The sequence below is a fragment of the Mustelus asterias genome, chromosome 26 (assembly GCF_964213995.1).
Source record: "Mustelus asterias chromosome 26, sMusAst1.hap1.1, whole genome shotgun sequence".
Classification (NCBI taxonomy): domain Eukaryota; kingdom Metazoa; phylum Chordata; class Chondrichthyes; order Carcharhiniformes; family Triakidae; genus Mustelus; species Mustelus asterias.
In genome coordinates, this window is record NC_135826.1 from 16905625 (window position 1) to 16930379 (window position 24755).

Sequence of the window (24755 nt, forward strand, 5' to 3'; positions counted from 1 at the left end):
ATCCCGCATTAACAGAGTTGCACTTTGATTTAAGGTACAGTAAAAGCAGAGCTGAGGAACCCTCCTATTCTCCTCCCTTATTCATTATATGACGGCTAATTCTGACAGGCCATCCTGGTGCTCTCCACAACCTTTGTGGGATTTTAATAGCAATCACTGCCTTTCTTTGCACATTGGCCTTGTTAACAGCCAGTCCGCAGCCAATCAGAGGGGCAGCTGATGTCGCAAGAACTAAAGCTATTTTCGCTTTGTTCGACTTCAACTTAGTCACTGATCAAATCAGAGAGGGCGCACCAGTGAATGGCAGTGAAAAGTTTCTGAAATACAGGAAAATGGAAGGAAAAATAATTTCACGAGAATTTCAGGAAATTGCGCTGGTCAGAGGGAAGGTACGTTCATTTCGAGTTAAACAGTTTTTTTCAATAAATGAAGTCATTTTGGAATTTACTTATCAGCTCTGTTCAAACATCGATCCCTAAAACAGAACAAAGTTCAGACAGAGATTCAAGCAGAGACCTCGGTGGCTGATTCAAACATTTGTAGATGTTACAGTAACATGGGGTCCATTTCATTTGCGAGATTCACTTTTTAAAAATGGCTCATATTAATATAGTGAATTTCGAAACCTCAGGATGTCCCAAAACATTTTACAGTCAATGAAGTATTTTTTGAATTTCAATTGCTATTGTAATCATTAGGAATACAACAGCCATCTTGTATACAGCAAACAGCAATGTAATAATGACCAGATCATCTATTTTAGTGATGTACATTGAGGGATGTAAACGAGAGGTGAAAAGCGAGAAAGAAACACAGATCACCGATTTTGAGAGCTTGAATATTTTTCCTTTAAATAAAGTCGTGGTTTCATTTAAATCCATTTGAGAAAGCAGGTGGGAGCCCAGTTTAAAGACAGTCCTCCCTCAGTGCTGTACAGCAGTATCAGCATAGATTCATGCGTCTATTGGTGGGACTTTCCACCCCTTCCCGCTGGCGGAATCTTCCAGTGCTACCGAAGGAGACTCCCCTGTGGCAGGATCGCCAGCCACAAACCAGGCCAAACACATGGAAGATCCCACTAGCAGCCAATGGCGAACTGTCTCCCCTGCGCTGGAAGACACGCTGAGTGTGTGTAGGGGCAGGGGCTGGAAAATCCCGCCATTGGTCTGGGGCTTCAATCCACATCTACAAGGTAGAGTTCTCTTTTTGAGCCTAGGCAAACACCTTTAACTTATTATGATACTATAATGCGAATGCAGCAAATTTATCATGGTTATTTTCTGAAAAATGGAAATACTGACATGTGGGGCCTGCTGTTAATATGGGCAGTGGTTCAAATGGCAGTTGGGCGCTACCCAGTGTTCACTGACACGTTTGTGTCTGCTGCCATTTTAGCCACTCTGTGCTTGTGGAGAAAGTGCTTCAGCGGAGGGTCTCAATGTGAGAATCAAGGTCTAATGTCGTAATACTGACCCTGACACCATTTAAACACCAGTCCCACAAATTGAGGCCTGTGAAGTCCAGAACCATTAACACTTTATACATTGTTTTGAAGATTTAATTGTAGGCTAAGTGGAGCAGGAGTGTTCCTCCAGACCCTACATGAATTCTCTGAGCCTCTCTTATCCCTCTTCCCTCCCACTAACTTCGATCCAGTTCACTCAATCCTCCCACCTTAATTAGGGCGGCATGGTGGCATGATGGTTAGCACCACTGCCTCACAGCGCCAGGGACCCGGGTTCAATTCCGGCCTTGAGTGATTGTGTGGAGTTTGCATGTTCTCCCCGCGTCTGTGTGGGTTTCCTCCGGGTGATCCAGTTTCCTCCCATAGTCCAAAGATGTGCGGGTTAGGTTGCTTGGCTATGCTAAATTACCCCTTAGCATCAGGGGGATTAGCAGGGTAAATACGTGGGGTTACGGGGATAGGATAGGGCCTAGGTGAGTTTGCTTGATGGGTCAAATGGCCTCTTTCTGCACAGCAGGGATTCTATGATTCTATTCCATGATAATTCCTGTGAGTCCCAGGTGATAGCCTCCAGCTGGGTGAATTCCTGCTTCACAATACCATTGTGAATCCCACCCAGGTTGGGGAAGAGTGCAGCTCAAGTGGATGCCCTTTCACCTGGTGTTGAGGCACAGAGGTTAGAGTATCTGATCTCAGCATTATTATCAGCTCACCATCCACCCCCGCCCAACTCAGATAAGGACGCAAGAACTGGGAACAATAATATAACCAGTGACGAGGAAGTTTGCACGTCTGTAATTCTGAGAGTTGTTAAAAATAGATAATTTGCAATTCTTGAACAAACATAAGCTCAAAATTTAACAGGAGTTTGTAGTAGACTTCTGGACTTGGCACTATTTCAAATTAATGCTTTGATTACTTTGGCATTTAATACCCTGAATCCACAGGGATTCTGGTTCTGGCTTGGCATGCCAGAAGCAGAATACATGTTTCTACTCATTTGTAAAATAATTAGAAGATGAGGCAGATCAATTCAGAATGAATTACAAATTCAACTTTTCAGGCAAATCATAACAAGATTACTGCTTGCTTTTCTCAGGGTGATTTAATTCTCAGATTGTAAAACTGCGAAAATATCGTAATTGTGTCCTCTGTCAAGATAATTACTTCTTTGCTTTTCTGAATCTTCTAATAACACCTCACTCCACCCAACATCTGAATAGCGGAAAGACATATTTATACAGCAGTTTATCACACCCCTCTCAAACATCCAATTTCAAGTGCGATGACTGTTGTTATTTAGGTACCTATTTGAGCAGGTGAAAAGTCCCACAAATGGCAATTGTGCTTTTGGCAGTGTTGACTAAGACAGGAATCTTACAAGACTCCTGGACAACTTCTACTCCTCTTCACAAGGTGTCAAAGGTGCAGATCACTCCATTATTCTCGCCATTATGATGGTTTTTGGGAACATTCTGCCCTATGTTTTAATGCAGCATGCTTGAGAGGGGACAGGTAACCTTGGACCTCAGGTTCCAAAGCTCTCCACCACTGGGATTTCCTCACCTCCTGTTTAAATCTCTTGTGGATTAATTAAACGAGATAGATTGCTAAAATAAATCAACAATTCCATTATTGTATATCATGTGACTACCAGTGTGAATACATCAGAATGACTTTGGTTTATTTCCTGAAACTGGCAATGACTAGGGTGATGGAAGGTGAATTAGATGGTCTTTGGTCATTTTGCAACTAGCAAATCCTTTCGTTTTGTCTAATATTGGGGTGGTACACCTTATTTTCCGCTGCACATTAATTTGCATTGATGAAAACTGCCTTTACCAATCACAAGGTTATTGGCTGCCTCAGACCATACTTATCCTCTTTCACCTTAGGGCTTCACTTCTCAATTACTCTCTTAGAATCATAGAATCCCTACAGAGCAGAAGGATGCCATTCGGCCCATCGAGTCTGCACCGACCGCAATCCCACCCAAGCCCTATTACCGTAACCCCATATATTTATTCTGCTAATCCCTGACATTAAGATCAATTTAGTATGGCCAATCAACCTAACCCGCACATCTTTGGACTGTGGGAGGAAACCGGAGCACTCGGAAGAAACCCACGCAGACACGGGGAGAATGTGCAAATTCCACATAGACAGTGACGCGAGGCAGGAATTGAATCCGGGCCCCTGGCACTGTGAGGCAGCAGTGCTAACCATGTCCCACTGTGCCGTCCTTTTTCATTGACTTCTCCCTTCCATGAACTACTGCTTATGAGAATACTACCTCCCCACCCATCCTTAAACCACCTGATTGTCAAGGTCTACCTCTTCCCTCTACCCTCAAAGATCAACTGTGACATTCCCATCCTTGGGCTTGACTCCCACCACAGATTTGCCATACCTTAGCTGCGATCCCCTGGTGCTGTGTATCTCTGACCCTTCTCTCCTTAGACATCAGTTTACTCAATGTTTGCTCTGTTCCATGTTAAGGACAGTTCTTTATACCACTGAAACTCCATCTCAAAATCCCTCCACCCTGCCACCTTCTTTGCTTAAACCTTTTTCTTTGACCATTCTTTAGCCCTCCCCAATCTCATTTACTTCTTCCCTTTCACTAAAGTGGCCCCTGTCAATCTTATTATGAGGAGCATTGTAGAATCATAATTTTTTGGTGATTTTCTTTTTTCCTTTTTATTTTGCTTAACTGTAGCTCAATGGGCAACAGTCCAGCCATTGAGTTAGAAGACCATGGGTTCAAGTACCCACCTCAGAGACTTGAATGCAAAATCTAGGGAGGGGGTTGTGACACTCAGATATGCTGTCTTTTGGATAGGTTTTAGAGAGGATGCAGAAAAGACTTACAAGAATGGCTTCAGAGATGAGGGATTTCAGTTTCTCAGAAGACTAAGGAAATTTGGCATGTCAGCTATGACTCATGAATTTTTACGGATGCACCATAGAAAGCATTCTTTCTGAATGTATCACAGCTTGATATGGCTCCTGCTCTGCCCAAGACCGCAAGAAACTACAAAAGGTTGAGAATGAAGCCCAATCCATCACGCAAACCAGCCTAAGACTGAGATTCTACATTCTGCATTCCCTCATTTCCTTCTCTATGAAAGATATGCTTTGCCTGTATAGCGTGCAAGAAACAATACTTTGCACTGTATACTAATATGTGTGACAATAATAAAATCAAATCAAAACATTATGTAGATAGATTGGAGAAATTGGGATTTTTCTCCTTCGAGAGGTTGAGAGAAGATTTGACAGAGATGTTCAAAATCATTAGGGGTCTGGAGAGAACCTGTTCCCATTGGTGGAAGGGGTGAAAGCCAGAAGACACTGACTTAAGGGAATTGGGAAAAGGACCGGCTGTACCCAAGGAAATCCTTTTTCACACAGTGATTAGGATCTGGAATGTACTGTCAGAGTGTGTGGTGGAGACAGATTCAATTGTGGCTTTCAAAAGGGAATTATCTGAAGAGAAAATAAATGCAGAGCTAAGGGTAAAGACAGGGGAGTGGGACTAGCTGAGCTGGCTTTGACTCAGATAGTCAAATGGCCTCCTTCTGTAACCATTTTATGATGTCTAATATGTTAAACCAAGGCCCTGCGTTCCTTCTTAGGTGATGTAAACAGTTTCATGGAACTATTTCAAAGGAGAGCAGGGAAATTCTCCCCAGAGTCCTGGCTGGGGATGCCATTGATTCAGTTTTATACTGGATAGTCGCTATCTGTGTCTTGTATTTTATTTTTAAAAAAAGACCCACAGTTGTTTAATCACACATTGGTGTGTGTGATTTCCCTGATAACCAATGAGCTGGGTGTGCACAATTCTCAAGGTGACTTATAAACTCCCTGGCTCCTGGCCCCATCCACCTGGCCCTGGTCTCACTCTTGGTCCCTGTGCTGTCCTTGCTGTCACTACCATTCCGCTGCATGCCCAGCAGAAGTGCCTCCCCAACTCTGACCCTGATTTGTGTACAGGGATGGAGCAACTAGAGTTTTGATCTTAAAGTGCTCCCATCCTGGGAGAAAGGTAACGCAGGGGTTGGCTGGAAGTGTCCAGTATTCTGGAGGTTCGCTAGTGGCCACTCTAGTCTTGGCAAATGATTATCCCTCAACTAACAGCAAAAAATAGATGATTTGATCGGATACAGTGAGTAGTAGAGCCCTGGGGAATATTGAGGAACAGAGGGACCTCGGAGTATAAGTACATAGTTTGTTGAAAGCGGCATCACAGGTAGACAGAGTTGTGAAGAAGGTGTTTAACACACTGGCCTCCATCAGTTAGGGCATTAAGTATGGGAATTGGGACATTATAATACAGTTGTATAAACTGTTGGAGAAGCCACACTTGGAGTATTGTGTACAGTTTTGGTCACCCTATTATCGGAAAGACATTGATAAACTGGAAAGAGTGAAGAGAAGATTTTCGAGGATGCTGCCAGGACTAGTGGACCTGAGTTATAGGGAGCGGTTGGCCAGGCTAGGGCTTTATTCCTTGAAACGTAGGAGAATGAGGGGTGACCTTATTGAAATGTATACAACGTATATTGTCTTTTTCCCAAAGTTGGGGAATTGAAAACTAGAGGGCATAGGGTTAAGGTGAGAGAGGAAAGATTTATAAAAGGGAGCTGAGGAGCAACTTCTTCACACAGAGAGTGGTGCGTATACGGAATGAGCTGCCAGAGAAAGTGATTGAGGCAAGTTCAATAGCAACATTTAAAACGCATTTGGATAAGTACATGGATGGGAAAGGATTAGAGGGATAGGGATCAAACATGGCAATTGGGACTAGCCGGGAGGGCATTATGGTCAGTATGGACTGGTTGGGCTGAAGGGCCTGTTTCCGTGCCTTATAGCTCTATGACTCTATCACTTGGTGTTTGGGGACCTTGCTGTACTCAAATTGGTTTCAAAAGTATTTCATTGGCCGTGAAGTGTTTTGTGATGATCTGAGGAGGTGAAAGGTTCTTTTCTTTAGCTCCAAATACTCCGTTCTCACACTGATTCCTCATAGTGTAGCAGTCAAAGCTTATCACATTGATTCCTACTCCCATTCTTTCCCAATAACTGTTTATCTTTCTTAGCCTTCATTTTCAAATCCAAAAGCTTGTTTATTTTGGTTATGACTCTTGATTAGAACATTATAGAGTAGCTGGGAGCAATGCATAATATCAATATATTGCTTACAGCACAGCAGTTAAAAGCTGAAAGATAAGCTGCCTTTCATATGAATATAAATTTTGTATTTAAGACTTGTTAACTTGTTTTTAAAATTGTTATATAATTCTAATTGTTATATAATTCCAGCCATTGAGTTTATTTGTTTATTAGTTTCTGTACCATTATATTGTGCCAAAATGACTCAGTTTATGACAAGTGGTAATGGTGAAATGTATTATTTACAAGTATTGTAAAAGCCACACTAAAAAAAACTTCCATATAATGTGTCATCAACACTTAGTACGACAAACTTTTTGTAAGGTTTAGCTCCCATGCTTAATCATATGCAAATTTATTCCAGTGATCCACAAATATATTCAAATCTGTGTGAGGTATTTCAATATACCTCTGACTTTAACATCTAATTGACCTGTAGCTCTGACACTCTCATACATTACTCCAACATTATTTTAATTTTCTATCATTTATTTATATTATGGAACATATCATTCACATTTCTGTCATAAAAGTAGTCACAATAAGACAATCTGTCTAAATGATATTAGCCTGGATTTTGGCATCAGTAATGAAACATGGGAGCTCATCGCTGACCTCAAAGAAAGCTGCGCACAAAAATTTAGTGCTCTCTGTATCAAGATAGAAGCTAAAATATAAGTAAGCAGCTTTGTTAAAAAAAGATAAAACATGTTTTTAAAAGTTTGGGGTATTTTTATCATTGTGGAGAAAGTTGATTTGATTTGATTTATTATTGTCACATGTATTAGTATACAGTGAAAAGTATTGTTTCTTGCACGCTATACAGACAAAGCATACCATTCATAGAGAAGGAAATGAAAAAGTGCAGAATGTAGTGTTACAGACATAGCTAGGGTGTAGAGAAAGATCAACTTAATGTGAGGTAGGTCCATTCAAGTGTCTGATGGCAGCAGGGAAGAAGCTGTTCTTGAGTCGGTTGGTACGTGACCTCAGACTTTTGTATCTTTTTCCTGACAGAAGCTGGTGGAAGAGAGAATGTCCGATGTGCGTGGGGTCCTTAATTATGCTAGCTGCTTTAGCGAGGCAGCGGGAAGTGTAGACAGAGTCAATGGATGGGAGGCTGGTTTGTGTGATGGATTTGGCTACTTTCACCACCTTTTGTAGTTCCTTGCGGTCTTGGGCAGAGCAGGAGCTGCACCAAGCTGTGATACAACCAGAAAGAATGCTTTCTAGATGCATCTGTAAAAGTTGGTGAGAGTTGTACCTGACATGCCAAATTTCCTTAGTCTTCTGAGAAAGTAGAGGCGTTGGTGGACTTTCTTAACTATAGTGTTGGCATGGGGGCACCAGGACAGGTTGTTGGTGATCTGGACACCTAAAAACTTGAAGCTTTCGACCATTTCTACTTCGACCCCGTTGATGTAGACAGGGGCATGTTCTCCATTGCGCTTCCTGAAGTCAATGACAATCTCCTTCGTTTTGTTGACATTGAGGGAGAGATTATTGTCGCTGCACCAGTTCACCAGATTGGCCATCTCATTCCTGTACTCTGTCTCGTCACGATGTTCCATAAATATGGGCGGCACGGTAGCACAGTGGTTAGCACTGCTGCTCCACAGCTCCAGGGACCTGGGTTCGATTCCCGTCTTGGGTCACTGTCTGTGTGGAGTTTGCACATTCTCCTCGTGTCTGCGTGGGTTTCCTCTGGGTGCTCCGGTTTCCTCCCACAGGCCAAAGATGTGCGGGTTAGGTTGATTGGCCATGCTAAAAAAAAATTGCCCTTAGTGTCCTGAGATGCGTAGGTTAGAGGGATTAGTGGGTAAATATGTAGGGATATGGGGGTAGGGCCTGGGTGGGATTGTGGTCGGTGCAGACTCGATGGGCCGAATGACCTCTTTCTGTACTGTAGGGTTTCTATGATTCTATAACATAAGCTTCTCAGGGAGTTTAGCAGTAATGGTGAAGCTATTACACTGTTAAAATCCAGTTCCACCTCACTCAAAAGGTACGAGGTGAACAGTGTCAGTTCATGATACAATGTGGATTTCAGTCTGTGGAAACCTCCATAATGCATTCTATCGAGGATTGTAGATTCACTGGCAGCAAATTCTGGCTAACTGTGTTACGATGTGGAGATGCCGGCGTTGGACTGGGGTAAACACAGTAAGTTTAACAACACCAGGTTAAAGTCCAACAGGTTTATTTGGTAGCAAAAGCCACACAAGCTTTCGGAGCCTTAAGCTCCTTCTTCAGGTGAGTGGGAATTCTGTTCACAAACAGGGCATATAAAGACACAAACTCAATTTACAGAATAATGGTTGGAATGCGAATCCTTACAGCTAATCAAGTCTTAAAGGTACAAACAATGTGAGTGGAGAGAGCATTAAGACAGGTTAAAGAGATGTGTATTGTCTCCAGACAGGAGAGCCAGTGAGATTCTGCAGGTCCAGGCAAGCTGTGGGGGTTACAGAGAGTGTGACATGAACCCAATATCCCGGTTGAAGCCGTCCTCATGTGTGCGGAACTTGGCTATCAGTTTCTGCTCAGCGACTCTGCGCTGTCATGTGTCGTGACGGCTGCCTTGGAGAACGCTTACCCGAATATCAGAGGCTGAAAGCCTGTGACCGCTGAAGTGCTCCCCAACAGGAAGAGAACAGTCTTGCCTGGTGATTGTTGAGCGGTGTTCATTCATCCGTTGTCGCAGCGTCTGCATGGTTTCCCCAATGTACCATGCCTCGGGACATCCTTTCCTGCAGCGTATCAGGTAGACAACGTTGGCCGAGTTGCAAGAGTATGTACCGTGTACCTGGTGGATGGTGTTCTCACGTGAGATGATGGCATCTGTGTCGATGATCCGGCAGGTCTTGCAGAGGTTGCTGTGGCAGGGTTGTGTGGTGTCGTGGTCACTGTTCTCCTGAAGGCTGGGTAGTTTGCTGCGGACAATGGTCTGTTTGAGGTTGTGCGGTTGTTTGAAGGCAAGAAGTGGGGGTGTGGGGATGGCCTTGGCAAGATGTTCGTCTTCATCAATGACATGTTGAAGGCTCCGGAGGAGATGCCGTAGCTTCTCCGCTCTGGGGAAGTACTGGACAACGAAGGGTACTCTGTCCACCGTGTCCCGTGTTTGTCTTCTGAGGAGGTTGGTGCGGTTTTTCGCTGTGGCGCGTTGGAACTGTCGATCGATGAGTCGAGCGCCATATCCTGTTCTTATGAGGGCATCTTTCAGCGTCTGGAGGTGTCTGTTGCGATCCTCCTCATCCGAGCAGATCCTGTGTATCCGGAGATCTTGTCCGTAGGGGATGGCTTCTTTAACGTGTTTAGGGTGGAAGCTGGAGAAGTGGAGAATCGTGAGGTTAACCGATGCTATACACTCGGTACATCGATGACATTTTCTTCCTTTGGACTCATGGTGAACAATCACTGAAACAACTATATGATGACATCAACAAGTTCCATCCCACCATCAGACTCACCATGGACTACTCTCCGGAATCGGTTGCATTCTTGGACACACGCATCTCCATTAAGGACGGTCACCTCAGTACCTCACTGTACCGCAAGCCCACGGATAACCTCATGATGCTCCACTCCACTCTCCACTCACATTGTTTGTACCTTTAAGATTTGATTAGCTGTGAGGATTCGCATTCCAACCATTATTCTGTAAATTGAGTCTGTGTCTTTATATGCCCTGTTTGTGAACAGAATTCCCACTTACCTGAAGAAGGAGCTTAAGGCTCCGAAAGCTTGTGTGGCTTTTGCTACCAAATAAACCTGTTGGACTTTAACCTGGTGTTGTTAAACTTCTAACTGTGTCACTCCATGCATGCCTGAACTCTCGCAGTTGCTGTCAGTTTCAGTGGAGTAATGACAATGAACACTGATAGTTTCACCATCATTATGACAGGAAATTAAGCTAATCACAATAAATCATAATATATGTATGAAATGCTGCATATTGTTCTCTATTGATATATTCTTGCGACCAGATTAGGATGGTTGCAAGAATTACCCCTTTTTTGTTACTCCTCGGTTGATCGTAACAGGGTTTACTGAATTTTAAAAGTTTAAGTTAATTTATTAGTGTCACAAGCAGGCTTACATTAACACTGCAATGAAGTTACTGTGAAAATCCCCTAGTCACCACACTCCGGTGTCTGTTCGGGTAACACTGAGGGAGAATTTAGCATGGCCAGTGCGCCTAATCAGCACGTCTTTTGGACTGTGGAAGGAAACCGGAGCACCCGGAGGAAACCTACACAGACACGGGGAGAACATGTAGACTCCGCACAGACAGTGACCCAAGCCTGGAATCGAACCTGGGTCCCTGGCGCTGTGAAGCAGCAGTGCTAACCACTGTGCCGCTGAATGTGCCAATTCAGTGTATGTACTTAACTATTTATGTGCTGATTGCAAATAAGTCAGTCAGACAAACTTCCTTGAGTTTAAACCAATAGGGGGCTAGTTAGTTTGTGCTAAAAACCTACTCAGATAAAGATACTAAAAAGTTTATTTAAAAGTAAACACATCCCTACTCACGGTGCACTCACACAAGCAGTCAAAATTACAAGTTACAAATCAAGTTAGCCAAATCATGATTCAACAATAAAAGGCAAACATTTCACTGATTATAAGTCCTTCACTGTTGTTCGTTGCTTGAGGTAGTTCTTTAAATGGTAGTCCTTGCTTTTTTCCTGGGAATGCTGCTTTGGGATTTGAACTCTTCTTTAGAATTTCTGGGTCTGTTCTCCTCAGTATGATATAAGCAAGCAGAGTTCCCTTTATCAGAAAGAGAAAGAGCAAGGCAAGCAGTCTTGTGCTGCTTTCAGGTATTCTTTTTCTAGACTACTCGAAAGGAAGCAGGGCTTTATAACAAAAGACATTTCAAAAGTGTGATCTCAATCACATGGCTTCTCTCCATAATGTTTTGAGCATTCCACAGAAGGTAATTGATTGGCTCATGTCTGGACAGACCTTGGCTATTGTGTTGTGGCCTAAGCGATCGACTTTTTAAAGTTCAATCCATCACTTCTGAATGGTTCACTCTTCCCTATGATGAGCTAGGAAGAACAACTGATCAACTTGCAGTTGTAAACATTGCAGGTAATTTGCGGTGACCATCTTAAGTCTGTGGGTAGAATTTCCTGTTTGTGAGAATGTGTGGTGGCGGGTGGCCCCAGGGGCCCCTTTCCCACTGGCCAGAATATGAGATCCTGCTCCAGTTCCTGTGCATGGAATCTCGTTAATTAGGTGAGTTCCCCTCTATTTCTCCTGATGGGCCAGCAGTTGATTCATCCCATCCAACTGGTGAATTCAAAGGTCCCAGCACCATAGTTAAAAACCAGTCCAGCACACTCATATCATTCTCTCCAGCCCACCTGTCTTCACCAGACCTTGCCATGGATGTCAGCAACTCAGAGGAAAAAGGCTGGCAGCCTCAAAAAGAAGTCTGTTCCTCAGTTCAATCACCCTCGCCCCAAAACCCATAACTTGCAAGTGCCAATGCCCCACTTGGACGTCTATCCACTCCATCCCTTCCAGTAAATGATGTGATATCCCTTTGACCCCCTTGTTTGCTTGTTGGGGTTCAGCTTCCCTCCCTTGGTCTCCCCTCTTCCTTCCATTATTCATCTTCTTCATTCACCTCCCTGCCCCTCTGTCTGCCATCATGAGCCCTTGCCTCCGCCCCCCACCCCCCGCCTTCATTGCACAGCCCTCCTTCCATGTTGCCCCCCCTTGTCCTCATCAGGCTCCCCTGCCCCCACCCAGCCTCACCTCACACTGCACCCCAGGTCAAACTTCCGACCTTTGTTGGAGTGGCTGCAGAAGCCCTGCAGCACAGCGTTGTCCAACTAGACACTGGTTTGTGGCACTGGGGTGCGAAGGAGACCCTTGTACTCCCCAACCCCAGGTGCAGTACCGATCCGACTTGGTGAGACAGGAGGGTCCATGGTTTCTGCAGCATGAAGATCAGCTCGAAATGGACATGGAGAGCAGGAATTGGTTTACCCCAGCAGAGTGGTGTACAGTGTATCAGGAACAGCACAGCACAATGACAGAAGGGCATTGTTACACTCAACTCGAAGGGTGGAAATCTCCAATGTGGGGATTAAGTCTCAGTGTGGGGCCGGGAATGTGGCGTATTTACCCTGCTGCAGAGGCTGGCTTTATGAAAATCTTTTATTGACTACCTGTGGAAACCACTCCACCGGGCTAATTTCTGTTCCTGTTCCTTTGGACTTGAGGTTAAAGATTGTGTATTTTTTACCTTCCATAGATGCCAGCAGATGCCCTGCCTCATGATCTGGACAGTGTGGAGCTCCTGGATCTACTGTTTGACCAACAGGATGGGATTCTTCGCCATGAGGGCTTCCATGCAGGTGGCAGGGGGAGTGCAGAGAGCTGGGGGATGGCACAGCCGAGTGTAAGCAGCATCAAAATGTCAAGACACCCCCGCATGCATGGAATATATAATTACAGAGTCAACCATGCACACACAGGGCATCGTAACCCATACTCACTCCCACACCTACGGGGCACAGTAACTCAGAATAATACTCAAACAGGGCATCGTAACCCAGAGTCACGCCTACGCAGGGAATCATAGCCCTAACTCAATGCCACACAGGGCAATATAGCCCCAATTCAACACTCCCACACAGGGCAATCATAACTCTGTATCGCCCTCACACATACAGGATATCATAATCCTGAATCACCCTCACAGTGCATCAATTGTCATCACACACATAGAGTGCAGAGCACTGTAACCCCACAGGACCCTCCCTAGTTTCAGTTGGTAAAGAATTGGTAGAATTCTTTCAAGCTGTCACTAACCCAAGCCTCTTTTGTTGCCCCTCAGATCCACGGTGGTAGCAGCAACGAGGAGTTTCTGTCTTCGATCCTAGGTGAAGCTGTACCTGCCTCCCCGCTCTGGTCCTCGGCTGGCAGTGACAGTGGGATATCTGAAGACCACCTCTCTGACCAGCTGGATAGTCCCCAGCACTGCGTGCCAACCAACAGCCCCGGGAACATTGAAGTGGGGTGCGCCAAGACAACCTTTCACACTGGACCAGAGTCCAGCTGCTGGCCTACTGGTCAGGGAGTCCCAGAGGCAGATAATCCAGATGCGGAGATCTCCATTGGTTTCGGTAAGAATCTGTGCTTCCCTCTAACCACAGGCTTCTCGGAGTTGAAGTGAATAGAAGAGGCATGAACAGGAATTTCCCTGCAATCAGTTCTAATGCCTGTGAGAATGCAGCACACTCAACATTTTAACTCAAAAAAGTAATCACACAGCGTCAAACATGGAACTCTTTCTGTGCAACTTATTAATTCTTTAAAATAATTTCCCCATGCCACATAACTTCACTCCTGAAGATCCTGAGAATTCTTCAGCACCTGACTCAAAGGATTGTACTTCATGCTTGAGTTCAGGGAGATATCCAGAGGCTGTTTCACTGTGGTGGGCCTCACAGAGAAACCTGATCCCTGTCATCGCCACATCCAGACTTCCCAGCAGATCTCACTGGATGGCAGTTAGGAGTGACCATCCTGGCTGATCTCCCCTCCCAAGTTAAGAAGGAACAAACCCAACTGTTGTGCCCAACTGCTATTGTTGGCGGGGGTAGGGGATTTCTGACCAAGACTCAAAGCTGGGAACTTAATGCTCATGTTGTCTTATGACTTTGCAATTAACCAAAGTGCTCTACACAATGGATTATAGGGACAACAGCCATCTCCTGGCAGCAGAAGGTGTTATCCAGGACTATGGTAGCAATCTCGCTCTGAGTCAGGAACTCATTCAAAGCTCGAGCACATATGCTGGACTCACACTCCAGTGTAGTGTTGAGGGGAAAGCTGCACTGTCAAATCTTTGACTGTCTTTTGAGTGAAACCTTAAATGTCCTGTCTGCCCTATCAGGTGGATGTAATAAATCTCATGGCCCTATTTAGAATCATAGAATCCCTACAGTGCAGAAGGAGGCCATTCGGCCCATCGAGCCTGCACCGACAACAATCAGTGGCACAGTGGTTAGCACTGCTGCCTCACAGCGCTAGGGACCAAGTTTGATTCCCGGCTTGGGTCAGTGTCTGTGCGGAGTCTGCATGTTCTCCGTGTCTGCGTGGGCTTCCTCCGGGTCCTCCGGTTTCCTCCCACAATCTGAAAGACGTGCTGGTTCGGTTCATTGGCCATGCTAAATTCTCCCTCAGTGTACCTGAACAGGCGTTGAAGTGTGGCAACTAGGGGATTTTCATAGTAACTTCATTGCAGTGTTAATGTGAGCCTCACTTGTGACTAATAAATAAACTTTACAATCCCACCCAGGCCCTCGCCCCATAATCCCACGTATTTACCCTGTTAGTCCCCCTGACTCTAAGGGGCAATTTAGCATGGCCAACCAACCTAACTCGCACATCTTTGGACTTTGGGAGGAAACCGGAGCACCGGGAGGAAACCCACACAGACACGGGGAGAACGTGCAAACTACACACAGTCACCTGAGGCTGGAATTGAACCTGGATCTCTGGTGCTGTGAGGCAGCAGTGCTAACCACGTGAAGAAATGGTGGAGTTCTCTCTGTGCTCTGATGTCCAGAAAATATTTCTACCTCTACTGACATCGCCCATGATCTGATTGCTGCTTGTGGGAGCTTGTGTGCACAATTTGGCTGCTATGTTTCCTACATTACAACAAGGATTACTGTTCTAAAGTGTTCCATTGGCTGTAGTGAATGGTGGGACATTCTGAGGTTGTGAAAGGCATTGAGGAGAGCTGCTCCTGATTTTGCTTATATACAGAGTGTGGAAAAAACATCTGAAGTATTCAGAGCAATTGAACTCAAGGGGCCCTGATTTGACCATTTTCATTCTAGGTGCTGAATCTGGGCACAATTCAGATCCGACTTGGAGATCTGCTTTCAGGCGCCCCCCATACGCTCTCACCCTGAAAAATAAATTGTGGGTCCTATTCGCGCTGTGGGCGGGACTTAGTGTGCCTGAAACACTGCTGGTCTGATCGGAGCTCTGAACTGCGCATGCGCAGTTAGAAAAAAATTTGGAAAAGCGCGCCCGTGTCAGATCGCTCCCGAGCCGCAGAAAGCAGAGAAAGCAGCCCGGGAGCAAAAAGCGGGAGCGATGGCCCCCACAGACATCACTGTCCCCCTTATCCACCCACTCCCCCGCTACCCAGACTGATTGCGACCCCCCTCCCCCTTCCCCCCCCACGATCGCCTGCAGAGTGGCAGCGGAACCCCCCCCCCCCTGCCAGAGATCCATCCGCCCACTCCCACCCCTCCGCCACCAGTGAACGATCGGGCCTCCCCCCACCCCCACCAGAGATACATCTTACCCGCCTTCCTCCTCTACCTCTCCCCCCGAGAGAATGATCTGGCCTCACTCCCCCCCTCACCCTCAGAGAATGACCTGGCCTCACTCCCACCCCCCAGAGAATGATCCAACCTCATTCCTCCCCCCCGCCCCCCCCGAGAATGATCCGACCTCATTCCCCCACCCCCCCCAACCAGAGAATGATCTGGCCTCACTCCCCCGCCTCCCCCCCCAGAGGAACATCTGACCAGCTCCACCTCCCTCCCCACCCCCTCACCAGAGAATGATCTGACCCGCCTCACTCCTCCCCTCACCAGACAACGATTGGCCCTCCCAGCTCCCAACCAGACAACGACCGGCCCTTCCCCCCCGGCTCCCCCTGCCAACCAGGCAAAGATCTGGCATCAGTCCCCTCCTCCCCGCCCAACCAGAGAATGATCTGACCCGCTACCACCCCCCCTCCCCCCCTCCACCACTGATCTGAGTCAGAGAGCCGTTGGAAGCTCTGAACTCGCCTCTTCAGCAGCTGGGCACCCGAAACAGACTTTTATTCAGCAGGTTCATTTTGGCGCGATTCTGGATTGGCGAACACGATGGTAAAGGGGGAAATGCTGATAAAGTTGGGCGGGCAGTTCATTAATTCAATTGAAACACATGCAAATGCATTTAAATCGCCACTGCGCCCGTTTTGGGCGTGAATCGGATCGTGGCCATTCCCGGGTCTCGGTAAAGTGGCCAACTGCGCGGACATGGGTGCAGATCGCGTTAATGGCCTCTCACCCGACTTTACCATGTTTTCGCGCCCGAAAACAGGCGCAATGGTAAAATCGGGCTCAAGGTGACCAATATCCTGTAAATCTACCTTACCTCAGGATAACCATTAGGGGGCAGCAGATATACATTTCAATGCTTCCACCCAGATTGAAGCATGGAAGGAGTCTCATAAAAAAATACAGAAATCAGTGAGGAATATTGATTCTAGTTTTTATGATTTGATTATTTTGTTCTGGAGTCACAGAAGCTGTAGCACAAGAGGCCATTCAGCCCATTGGGCCTGCGCTACTGCCAATTCTTCAATGAATTATGGAATCATAAAATGATTACAGCACAGAAGGAAGCCATTCAGGCCACTGTGTCTATGCTAGCCCACCACAGGTACAATCCACCTGAGGCCAGTTTTAGCCAGTATACAGAAAACCCAACAAAAAAGGGGCAGCTTTGGATTTAGTTTTGGGGAATGAAGGTGAGCAGCTGGAAGGGGTATCAGTGATGGTAATTGGAATTCAGTCAGATTTACAGAAGTTATGCAGAAGATTAAAGGTAGAAACATGGAAACAGAAGCACAGAAGGAGGCCATTCAGCCCATCATACCTGTGCCAGCTGGAAAACAGTTATCCAGCTTAATTCCACCTTCCAACTCTGGATCCTCAGTTCTATAGGTTATAGAATCATAGAATCTCTACAGTGCAGAAGGAGGTCATCCGGCCCATCGAGTCTGCACCTACAACAATCCCACCCAGGCCCTATCCCCGTATCCCCACATATCTACCCCGCTAATCCCTCCACCTATGCACCCCCAAGGACACTAAGGGGCAATTTAGCACGGCCAATTAACCTAACCCGCACATCTTTGGAGTGTGGGAGGAAACCGGAGCACCCGGAGGAAACCCACGCAGACATGGGGAGAACGTGCAGACTCCACGCAGACAGAGACAGTTACAGCACCTCAAGTGCATATCCTAGCATTCTTTGAATGGAAAGAGAAATTCTGTCCCCACAAACTTTTCAACCAGTGAGTTCCAGATCCCCAAAACTATCTGGGTGAAAAGAATCTTCTTAACTCCTCCCTAATCCATTTATCAAATACTCTAAATCTGCGCCCCCAATTTTGATCTCTCTGTTAATAGAAATAGGTCCTTCGATCTACATTATCATGCTATACAATTCAATTAAATCTCCCCTCAGCCTCCTCTGTTCCAAAGAAAACAACTGCAGCCCTTTCCTCAGAGATACAATTGTCCATTTGCTGGCAACATCCTTGTAAGTTGCCTCTGTAGTTTTCCACTGAATGATCTGTAGTTCCCTGGACATGTTCTACATCCCTTCTTAAATCGAGGCGTGATGTTCGCTATCCACCAGCCCACTGGCACTATATCTATTACTAATGAATTATTAAATTCGGTATGTGTAATAATACCACTGCTATCTCTTTAGGTTCTTTTAAGATGCATGGTACAATCGATTCTGGCCCAGGGATGTTGTCCTCTTGCATCAGATTATTTTGTTTCATTCTTCACGGTTGAGGAAGTTGAATCTGTAGAGCTGATGTAAATGGCACTTGGGATGCCGGTTGCCTTCTTGAGGACGCACTAGCTGCCTGTGTGACACACCGTCTTGAGAAAGGCGTTTGCGTTGGTGTCCCTGTGAGCACTGGAAGCATCTGAAATGGTGGTATCATCTTACTGCACAGCCCAGCAGCTGGCGTGAAAGTTGGACCAGGCAATTCCATTCAAAGAGTTTGAATGTCACTCAACAAAAGTCCAAGCATTAAGCTGAAGGTGGGACCCAGCACTGGTGCAATTCACTCCACCTCCAAATTAGATCCAATTTACAAAGCAATAATAAATATCCTGCCTTTAATTTTCAAAAATGTCCAACATATCCCTTTTGAGATCCAAAAGCTTCCAAATGCACATTTTTATGGGTTACTTTTCTCATCTGTCCCCTCCTCGAAATCACCTTTCCTTTATTAAAGATTTCACCTCCCCTCTTTTGTAAATAGTAACTCGTTACAGTTATAGCAGCTACAGTTTTGTCTGGAGAAATCGAGTGGAAATGAATACTTCGCTTCAATATCAAGGACAGTAGCAACTCACACTGATCTTTTTTTCAAAATCTGTTGCATATTTTATTGCATAAATAAGATAATTTACACAATCATGGTAATGTCACAAAAGATTATTATCTCGATGGTAGTTTGGAATTGCCCAATGCATTAATCTAACCACTAATGAGGAAGGTTACATGAATTTCTGGCTCCATGTCACAGATCAGGCAAAGAAGATTATTGCACTCTTTACCAGATAGGAACATATTGAAAATGGGGAAAAGAAAGGCTGATTGGCTGACAAGTCAAGCATCATCCAATTGGGCAATGAGTCTTTTTGCTTTCCAGTTGGCGCAGGAAGGCAGTGAGTCACAAGGATGGATGTGTCAGCTGACTAATGGCTGGAGCGTGGGGCAAGTCATAGGGGGGAATTTTACCATTCAGACTCTTAGGGCTGGATCCGGGCGTAATTCAGATCCGAGCCCGGAATCCTCTTTGCAGCGCGCCCATACGCTTTTTGCCAGCTCTGGTCCGATCCGCGCTGTGGGCGGGGCTTAGCGCTGCCGGACCGATCGGAGCTCTGAACTGCGCATGCGCAGTTCGAAAAAAAAATCCGAAGCAGCGCGCCCAGGCGCGAAAGAAAAAACAGCAGAGAGAGCAGAGGTGGGGGGGGAAGGATGGAGTTGGAAGAATCTTGCAAACTGAAAATAATGTAGCATCTTCTTTGTGCTGCCTAATTATCTATGGGAAAGGTAATTAAACTACAGTGTCCTAGTGAGCAATTAGTGACCTGTATAATACATTTGTGATCTGTAACTGGATTGTTGATGCTCAAATGTTCAGAGTCCTGTGGTGAACTTGGAAGAATTGTCCCCGTGGTGGAACTTGGTTGGAAATAAGATTCAAGGAGATTACTAAATCTTGTTTTCATCTGAACATTGCACAGAATTAGAGGAATTCCCTTTGGAAGATAATGTCAAAATTATAATCGCAGGAACTAAAAACCTGACAGTCAAACATTTGGGAAAATATTTCAAAATATATATCCCCCCCATCCATATTTTGAAATATTTTCCTAAATTTTTGACTGTCAGGTTTTTAGTTCCTGCGATTATAATTTTGACATTATCTTCCAAAGGGAATTCCTCTAATTCTGTGCAATGTTCAGATGAAAACAAGATTTAGTAATCTCCTTGAATCTTATTTCCAACCAAGTTCCACCACGGGGACAATTCTTCCAAGTTCACCACAGGACTCTGAACATTTGAGCATCAACAATCCAGTTACAGGTCACAAATGTATTATACAGGTCACTAATTGCTCACTAGGACACTGTAGTTTAATTACCTTTCCCATAGATAATTAGGCAGCACAAAGAAGATGCTACATTATTTTCAGTTTGCAAGATTCTTCCACGTCCATCCTCCCCCCCAACCAGGGATCCATCTGAGCCCGCACCCCCCCCCCCCACTTCCCGGCGGATGCCAGCGGAAGGCCAGGAAGGTGCTGCAGGCTCTCGAAGGACTGCAGGTCAGAAGGATGGTGGAGGGAGACCAGCAATCTGTTGAGGGGGGCCTGCCTCCCAGGGGGGTCCGATCCCGGGGGGGGGGGGGGGGGGGGGGGTCTGCCGAGGTGGTTAGCGGGGGGGTCTGCAAAGGATGGTCGAGGAGGATGGTGACTTCACAAGGGCAGAGAGGGCTTCGGAGGTTCACCTGCAGAATAGAAATCCGCTTCGGACTTTTATTCTGCAGGTTGCTAAAAGCGCGGATGCGGAACGGACCAGAAGACGGTAAAGTGGGATTTGGCGGTAGGGTTGGGCGCGCGGTTCATTAAGTCGATTTAAATGCATGCTAATGCATTTAAATCGTCGGGCCGCCCGATCCGGGCGTGGACCAGACCCGCGCCCGAATCAGGTGTCAGTAAAGCCGCGATCTGCTCAGATTCGGGTGCAGATCGTGTTAAAGGCCTGACGCCCGGCTTTACTGTGATTTCGTGCCCGAAAATGGGCGCAAAAGTTTGGTACAATCGGGCCTATAGAATCCCTACAGTATGGGCTATTCGGCCCATCAAGTCCATACTGACCATAATCCCACCCAGGTGCTATACCCACAACCCATGCATTTACCCTGCTAATCCCCCTGACACTAAGGGGCAATTTAGCATGACCAGTCAACCTAGCCCACACATCTTTGGACTGTGGGAGGAAGCCAGAGCACCCGGAGGAAACCCACGCAGACACGGGGAGAATGTGCAAACTCCACACAGACAGAGACCTGAGGCCGGAATTGAACCTGGGACCCTGGCACTGTGAGGCTGCAGTGCTAACCACTGTGCCGTCATGCCTCCCATAAGTCATGTGATGAAACCTCCAGGAATCCATTTTAATCACTGTTGGCAACCCAACCCTCACCTCATTCCTGTCATTTTGGGAAGGATTTTCTGGCTGCGCTTGCCCCGAAACCGGAAAATCCCGCCCGAGGTCAACGGACCTTTCCATGGTCTGCCCCTCGCTTGCTCCGATTCCTGTGGCGGGCGGAACGGGAAAATTTGCCCCGATGAATTTGTGTACTCTCGTTACTAGATTGCCAAGCTGCTTAACATGAAAAACCCTCTCAGAATTTTGGAAACTGTATAACCTCTAATGAAACCATAAATTTTCAATTTTGTCACCCCTCATTCTTTACCTCAGCATTTCACCTGTCAGGATTATACCTGAGAAGCTAAAACTCATGGAAACATTGAATATTGCATTTCTGGATGAGTTATCCAGGTAACGTTAAAAACAATGAAAGGGGAAGAAATGTCTCAGGGAAGTAACACAGGAAAGGAAAGGCAAAGAATAACAGAGAAACTCCAAATACTGGAACAAGACAGCAAGTTCACTAGCATGTGTATTTAGAATTGATGACCATTTCATAGTGGATTTTATCTACATTTCCTTTTCTGTTGACTTCTGTTTACTTCAATCAGTTTCTGGCTTAGCTTCCTATATCGTGACTAAACTAATGGTCTTCTGGTCAGCCTGCTGCCTCCCACCCAAAATAAGCTTTAGCTCATCCATAACTGCCGCTTTTAGCCTGACTAGCACTAACTCCCATGCACGCCTCATCCCTATGTCTAATGATGTGGAGAATCCGACGTTGGACTGGGGTGGACTCAGTAAGAAGTCTCATAACACCAGGTTAAAGTCCAACAGGTTTATTTGGAATCACGAGCTTTCGGAGCGCTGCTCCTTCCTCACCTGATGTAGCGCTCCGAAAGCTCGTGATTCCAAATAAACCTGTTGGACTTTATCCTGGTGTTGTGAAACTTCTTATCATATCTAATGGACATTGGTTCTCAATCTATTCATGCTTTATATTTAAAATGTTCATCCTTCTATTCAAATACCTTTCCCTGCCTCGCTCCTCCCTACCTCTGTAACCTCCTCTTGCCCTAAAATATTGTGAGATCTCTGCGTTCCTTCAATTTTGGCCTCTTGCGCATCCTCCACTCACTTTGTCCTACCAGTGTTCCACTTTCAGACCTGAAGCCTTGAAAATCTCTCCCTAGACATCTTTCCCTCACCACCTGTCTTTCCCCACTTAAGACTCTCCTTAGCACCTACCTCTTTGAGTAACCATAATGTTTAAATGTATCCATATGAGACTTGGCATCAAACTTAATTTTATAACTCTCCTATGAACCATCTTGAGACACTTTACCACGTTAAAGGCGCTATATAAGTGAAAGCTGTTATATATTCACAGACTGGCTAATAGAAATTCTGAGGTAAATGTTAACAGATTGTCATGTCCTTTTCTGTTTTTAATCTCTCAGATGACTGGAACTCTCAACTCTTTGAGGAAGGGAGGCAGAACATTCCGGTACAATCTGCTCCCAATAATTTCCTGACACTCACTGTCAAGGATTTACTGCTTTCTAACACAAGTGAAATGGTGAGGTTGTGTGTGCTCGGCACGATTAAGTTGTTCTGAATTAATTTCTCTAACCTGGGTGTTGTGTCCTTTCTTACATTTGACCTCTTCAGTTTGGTTTTAATGCAGGGTCGAGTGAGAAATTAATCACAACTTGTAGGTTTAAAACAACTTCACAGATGGAGGTACTCAGTGAGACAGGCCATGAGGAGAGATGCTCTAACAATGGTCTAGCCTAGAGCTTGCATAGACATAATGGGCTGAATGGCCTTCATCTGGGCTGTAACAATTGGCTATGCTAGCCCGTGCGACTTCACAATCATCAATTGACCACTTGTTCATTTTGGATCTAACTAGTTGCCTAATTGATACTTTGTGAGGTACTTGATTATTTAGGACTGTTAATAAAAGTTTATACCTAAAGAACATAGAACATAGAACAGTACAGCACAGAACAGGCCCTTCGGCCCACGATGTTGTGCCGAGCTAAACTGAGGTAAAATATTGATATCGAGTGAAAGGAGGGAAAAGTTATAAATCCTCCTGCTAGTTAATGACAGTCCCTGGGTTTGAATTTGTTAACAATGCTCTTGTTAAAGCCATCCTGGATCAGAAGCAATCTTGTCTCTGAGTCACCAGGAAGATTTTCCAGGAGGATAAAAACAGTAAATCAGGGAAATAAGAATACTGGTTCGTACCGGTCTTGAAGGGGGGAGCTTTCCGGCTGTTCACGCCCCATCTCCGCTGCAAGAGAGGACGGAGAATTTGGCGCTCAGCCACATCTCCATTCACTGCGGCAGGACCAGAGAATCCCACTGGCGGGAATGGCTGAAAAATTCTGGCCATGTACTTTAAAATGGACCACCAGTAAAACAGGGAAATAAGAATATTGGTCCAAACTGTTTCTCCCTTCTGGGATATTCCAGGCTGACCCATCAGTGCAATACTGAGGCAGTGTTGCATTGTCAGAGGTGCCATCTTCCAGATGAGGCTCGATTGAGGGTTACAAGTTAGCAAGGAATGAGCTGAAAAAGGGGCTTAGGAGAGCTAGGAGGGGACACGAGAAGTCCTTGGCGGGTCGGATCAAGGAAAACCCCAAGGCTTTTTACTCTTATGTGAGGAATAAAAGAATGACCAGGGTGAGGTTAGGGCCGGTCAAGGACAGTAGTGGGAACTTGTGTATGGAGTCAGTAGAGATAGGCGAGGTGATGAATGAATACTTTTCTTCAGTGTTCACCAAGGAGAGGGGCCATGTTTTTGAGGAAGAGAAGGTGTTACAGGCTAATAGGCTGGAGGAAATAGATGTTCGGAGGGAGGATGTCCTGGCAGTTTTGAATAAACTGAAGGTCGATAGGTCCCCTGGGCCTGATGAAATGTATCCTAGGATTCTTTGGGAGGCAAGGGATGAGATTGCAGAGCCTTTGGCTTTGATCTTTGGGTCCTCGCTGTCCACGGGGATGGTGCCAGAGGACTGGAGAATGGTGAATGTTGTTCCTCTGTTTAAGAAAGGGAATAGAAATGACCCTGGTAATTATAGACCGGTTAGTCTTACTTCGGTGGTTGGTAAATTGATGGAAAAGGTCCTTAGAGATGGGATTTACGACCATTTAGAAAGATGCGGATTAATCCGGGATAGCCAGCACGGATTCGTGAAGGGCAAGTCATGCCTCACAAATTTGATAGAATTTTTTGAGGAGGTAACTAAGTGTGTTGATGAAGGTAGGGCAGTTGATGTCATATACATGGATTTTAGTAAGGTGATAAGGTCCCCCATGGTCGGCTTATGATGAAAGTGAGGAGGTGCGGGATAGAGGGAAAGTTGGCCGATTGGATAGGTAACTGGCTGTCTGATCGAAGACAGAGGGTGGTGGTCGATGGAAAATTTTCGGATTGGAGGCAGGTTGCTAGCGGAGTGCCGCAGGGATCAGTGCTTGGTCCTCTGCTCTTTGTGATTTTTATTAATGACTTAAAGGAGGGGACTGAAGGGTGGATCAGTAAATTTGCTGATGACACCAAGATTGGTGGAGTAGTGGATGAGGTG

The 24755-nt window shown here is 45.7% G+C and overlaps 1 protein-coding gene across 1 annotated transcript in view; it reads left to right on the forward strand.

Annotated features, from left to right (window-relative positions):
• The first annotated feature begins 255 nt into the window (after nucleotides 1–255).
• Nucleotides 256–24755, forward strand: part of LOC144479728 (cyclic AMP-responsive element-binding protein 3-like protein 3) — a 51153-nt gene continuing 26653 nt past the window's right edge. The window contains exons 1-4 of the mRNA XM_078198760.1: nucleotides 256–389; nucleotides 12918–13064; nucleotides 13503–13791; nucleotides 22617–22735. Of these exons, the coding sequence (XP_078054886.1) occupies nucleotides 333–389; nucleotides 12918–13064; nucleotides 13503–13791; nucleotides 22617–22735 (612 nt within the window). The 5' untranslated portion in view covers nucleotides 256–332. The remainder of the gene's footprint in view (nucleotides 390–12917; nucleotides 13065–13502; nucleotides 13792–22616; nucleotides 22736–24755) is intronic.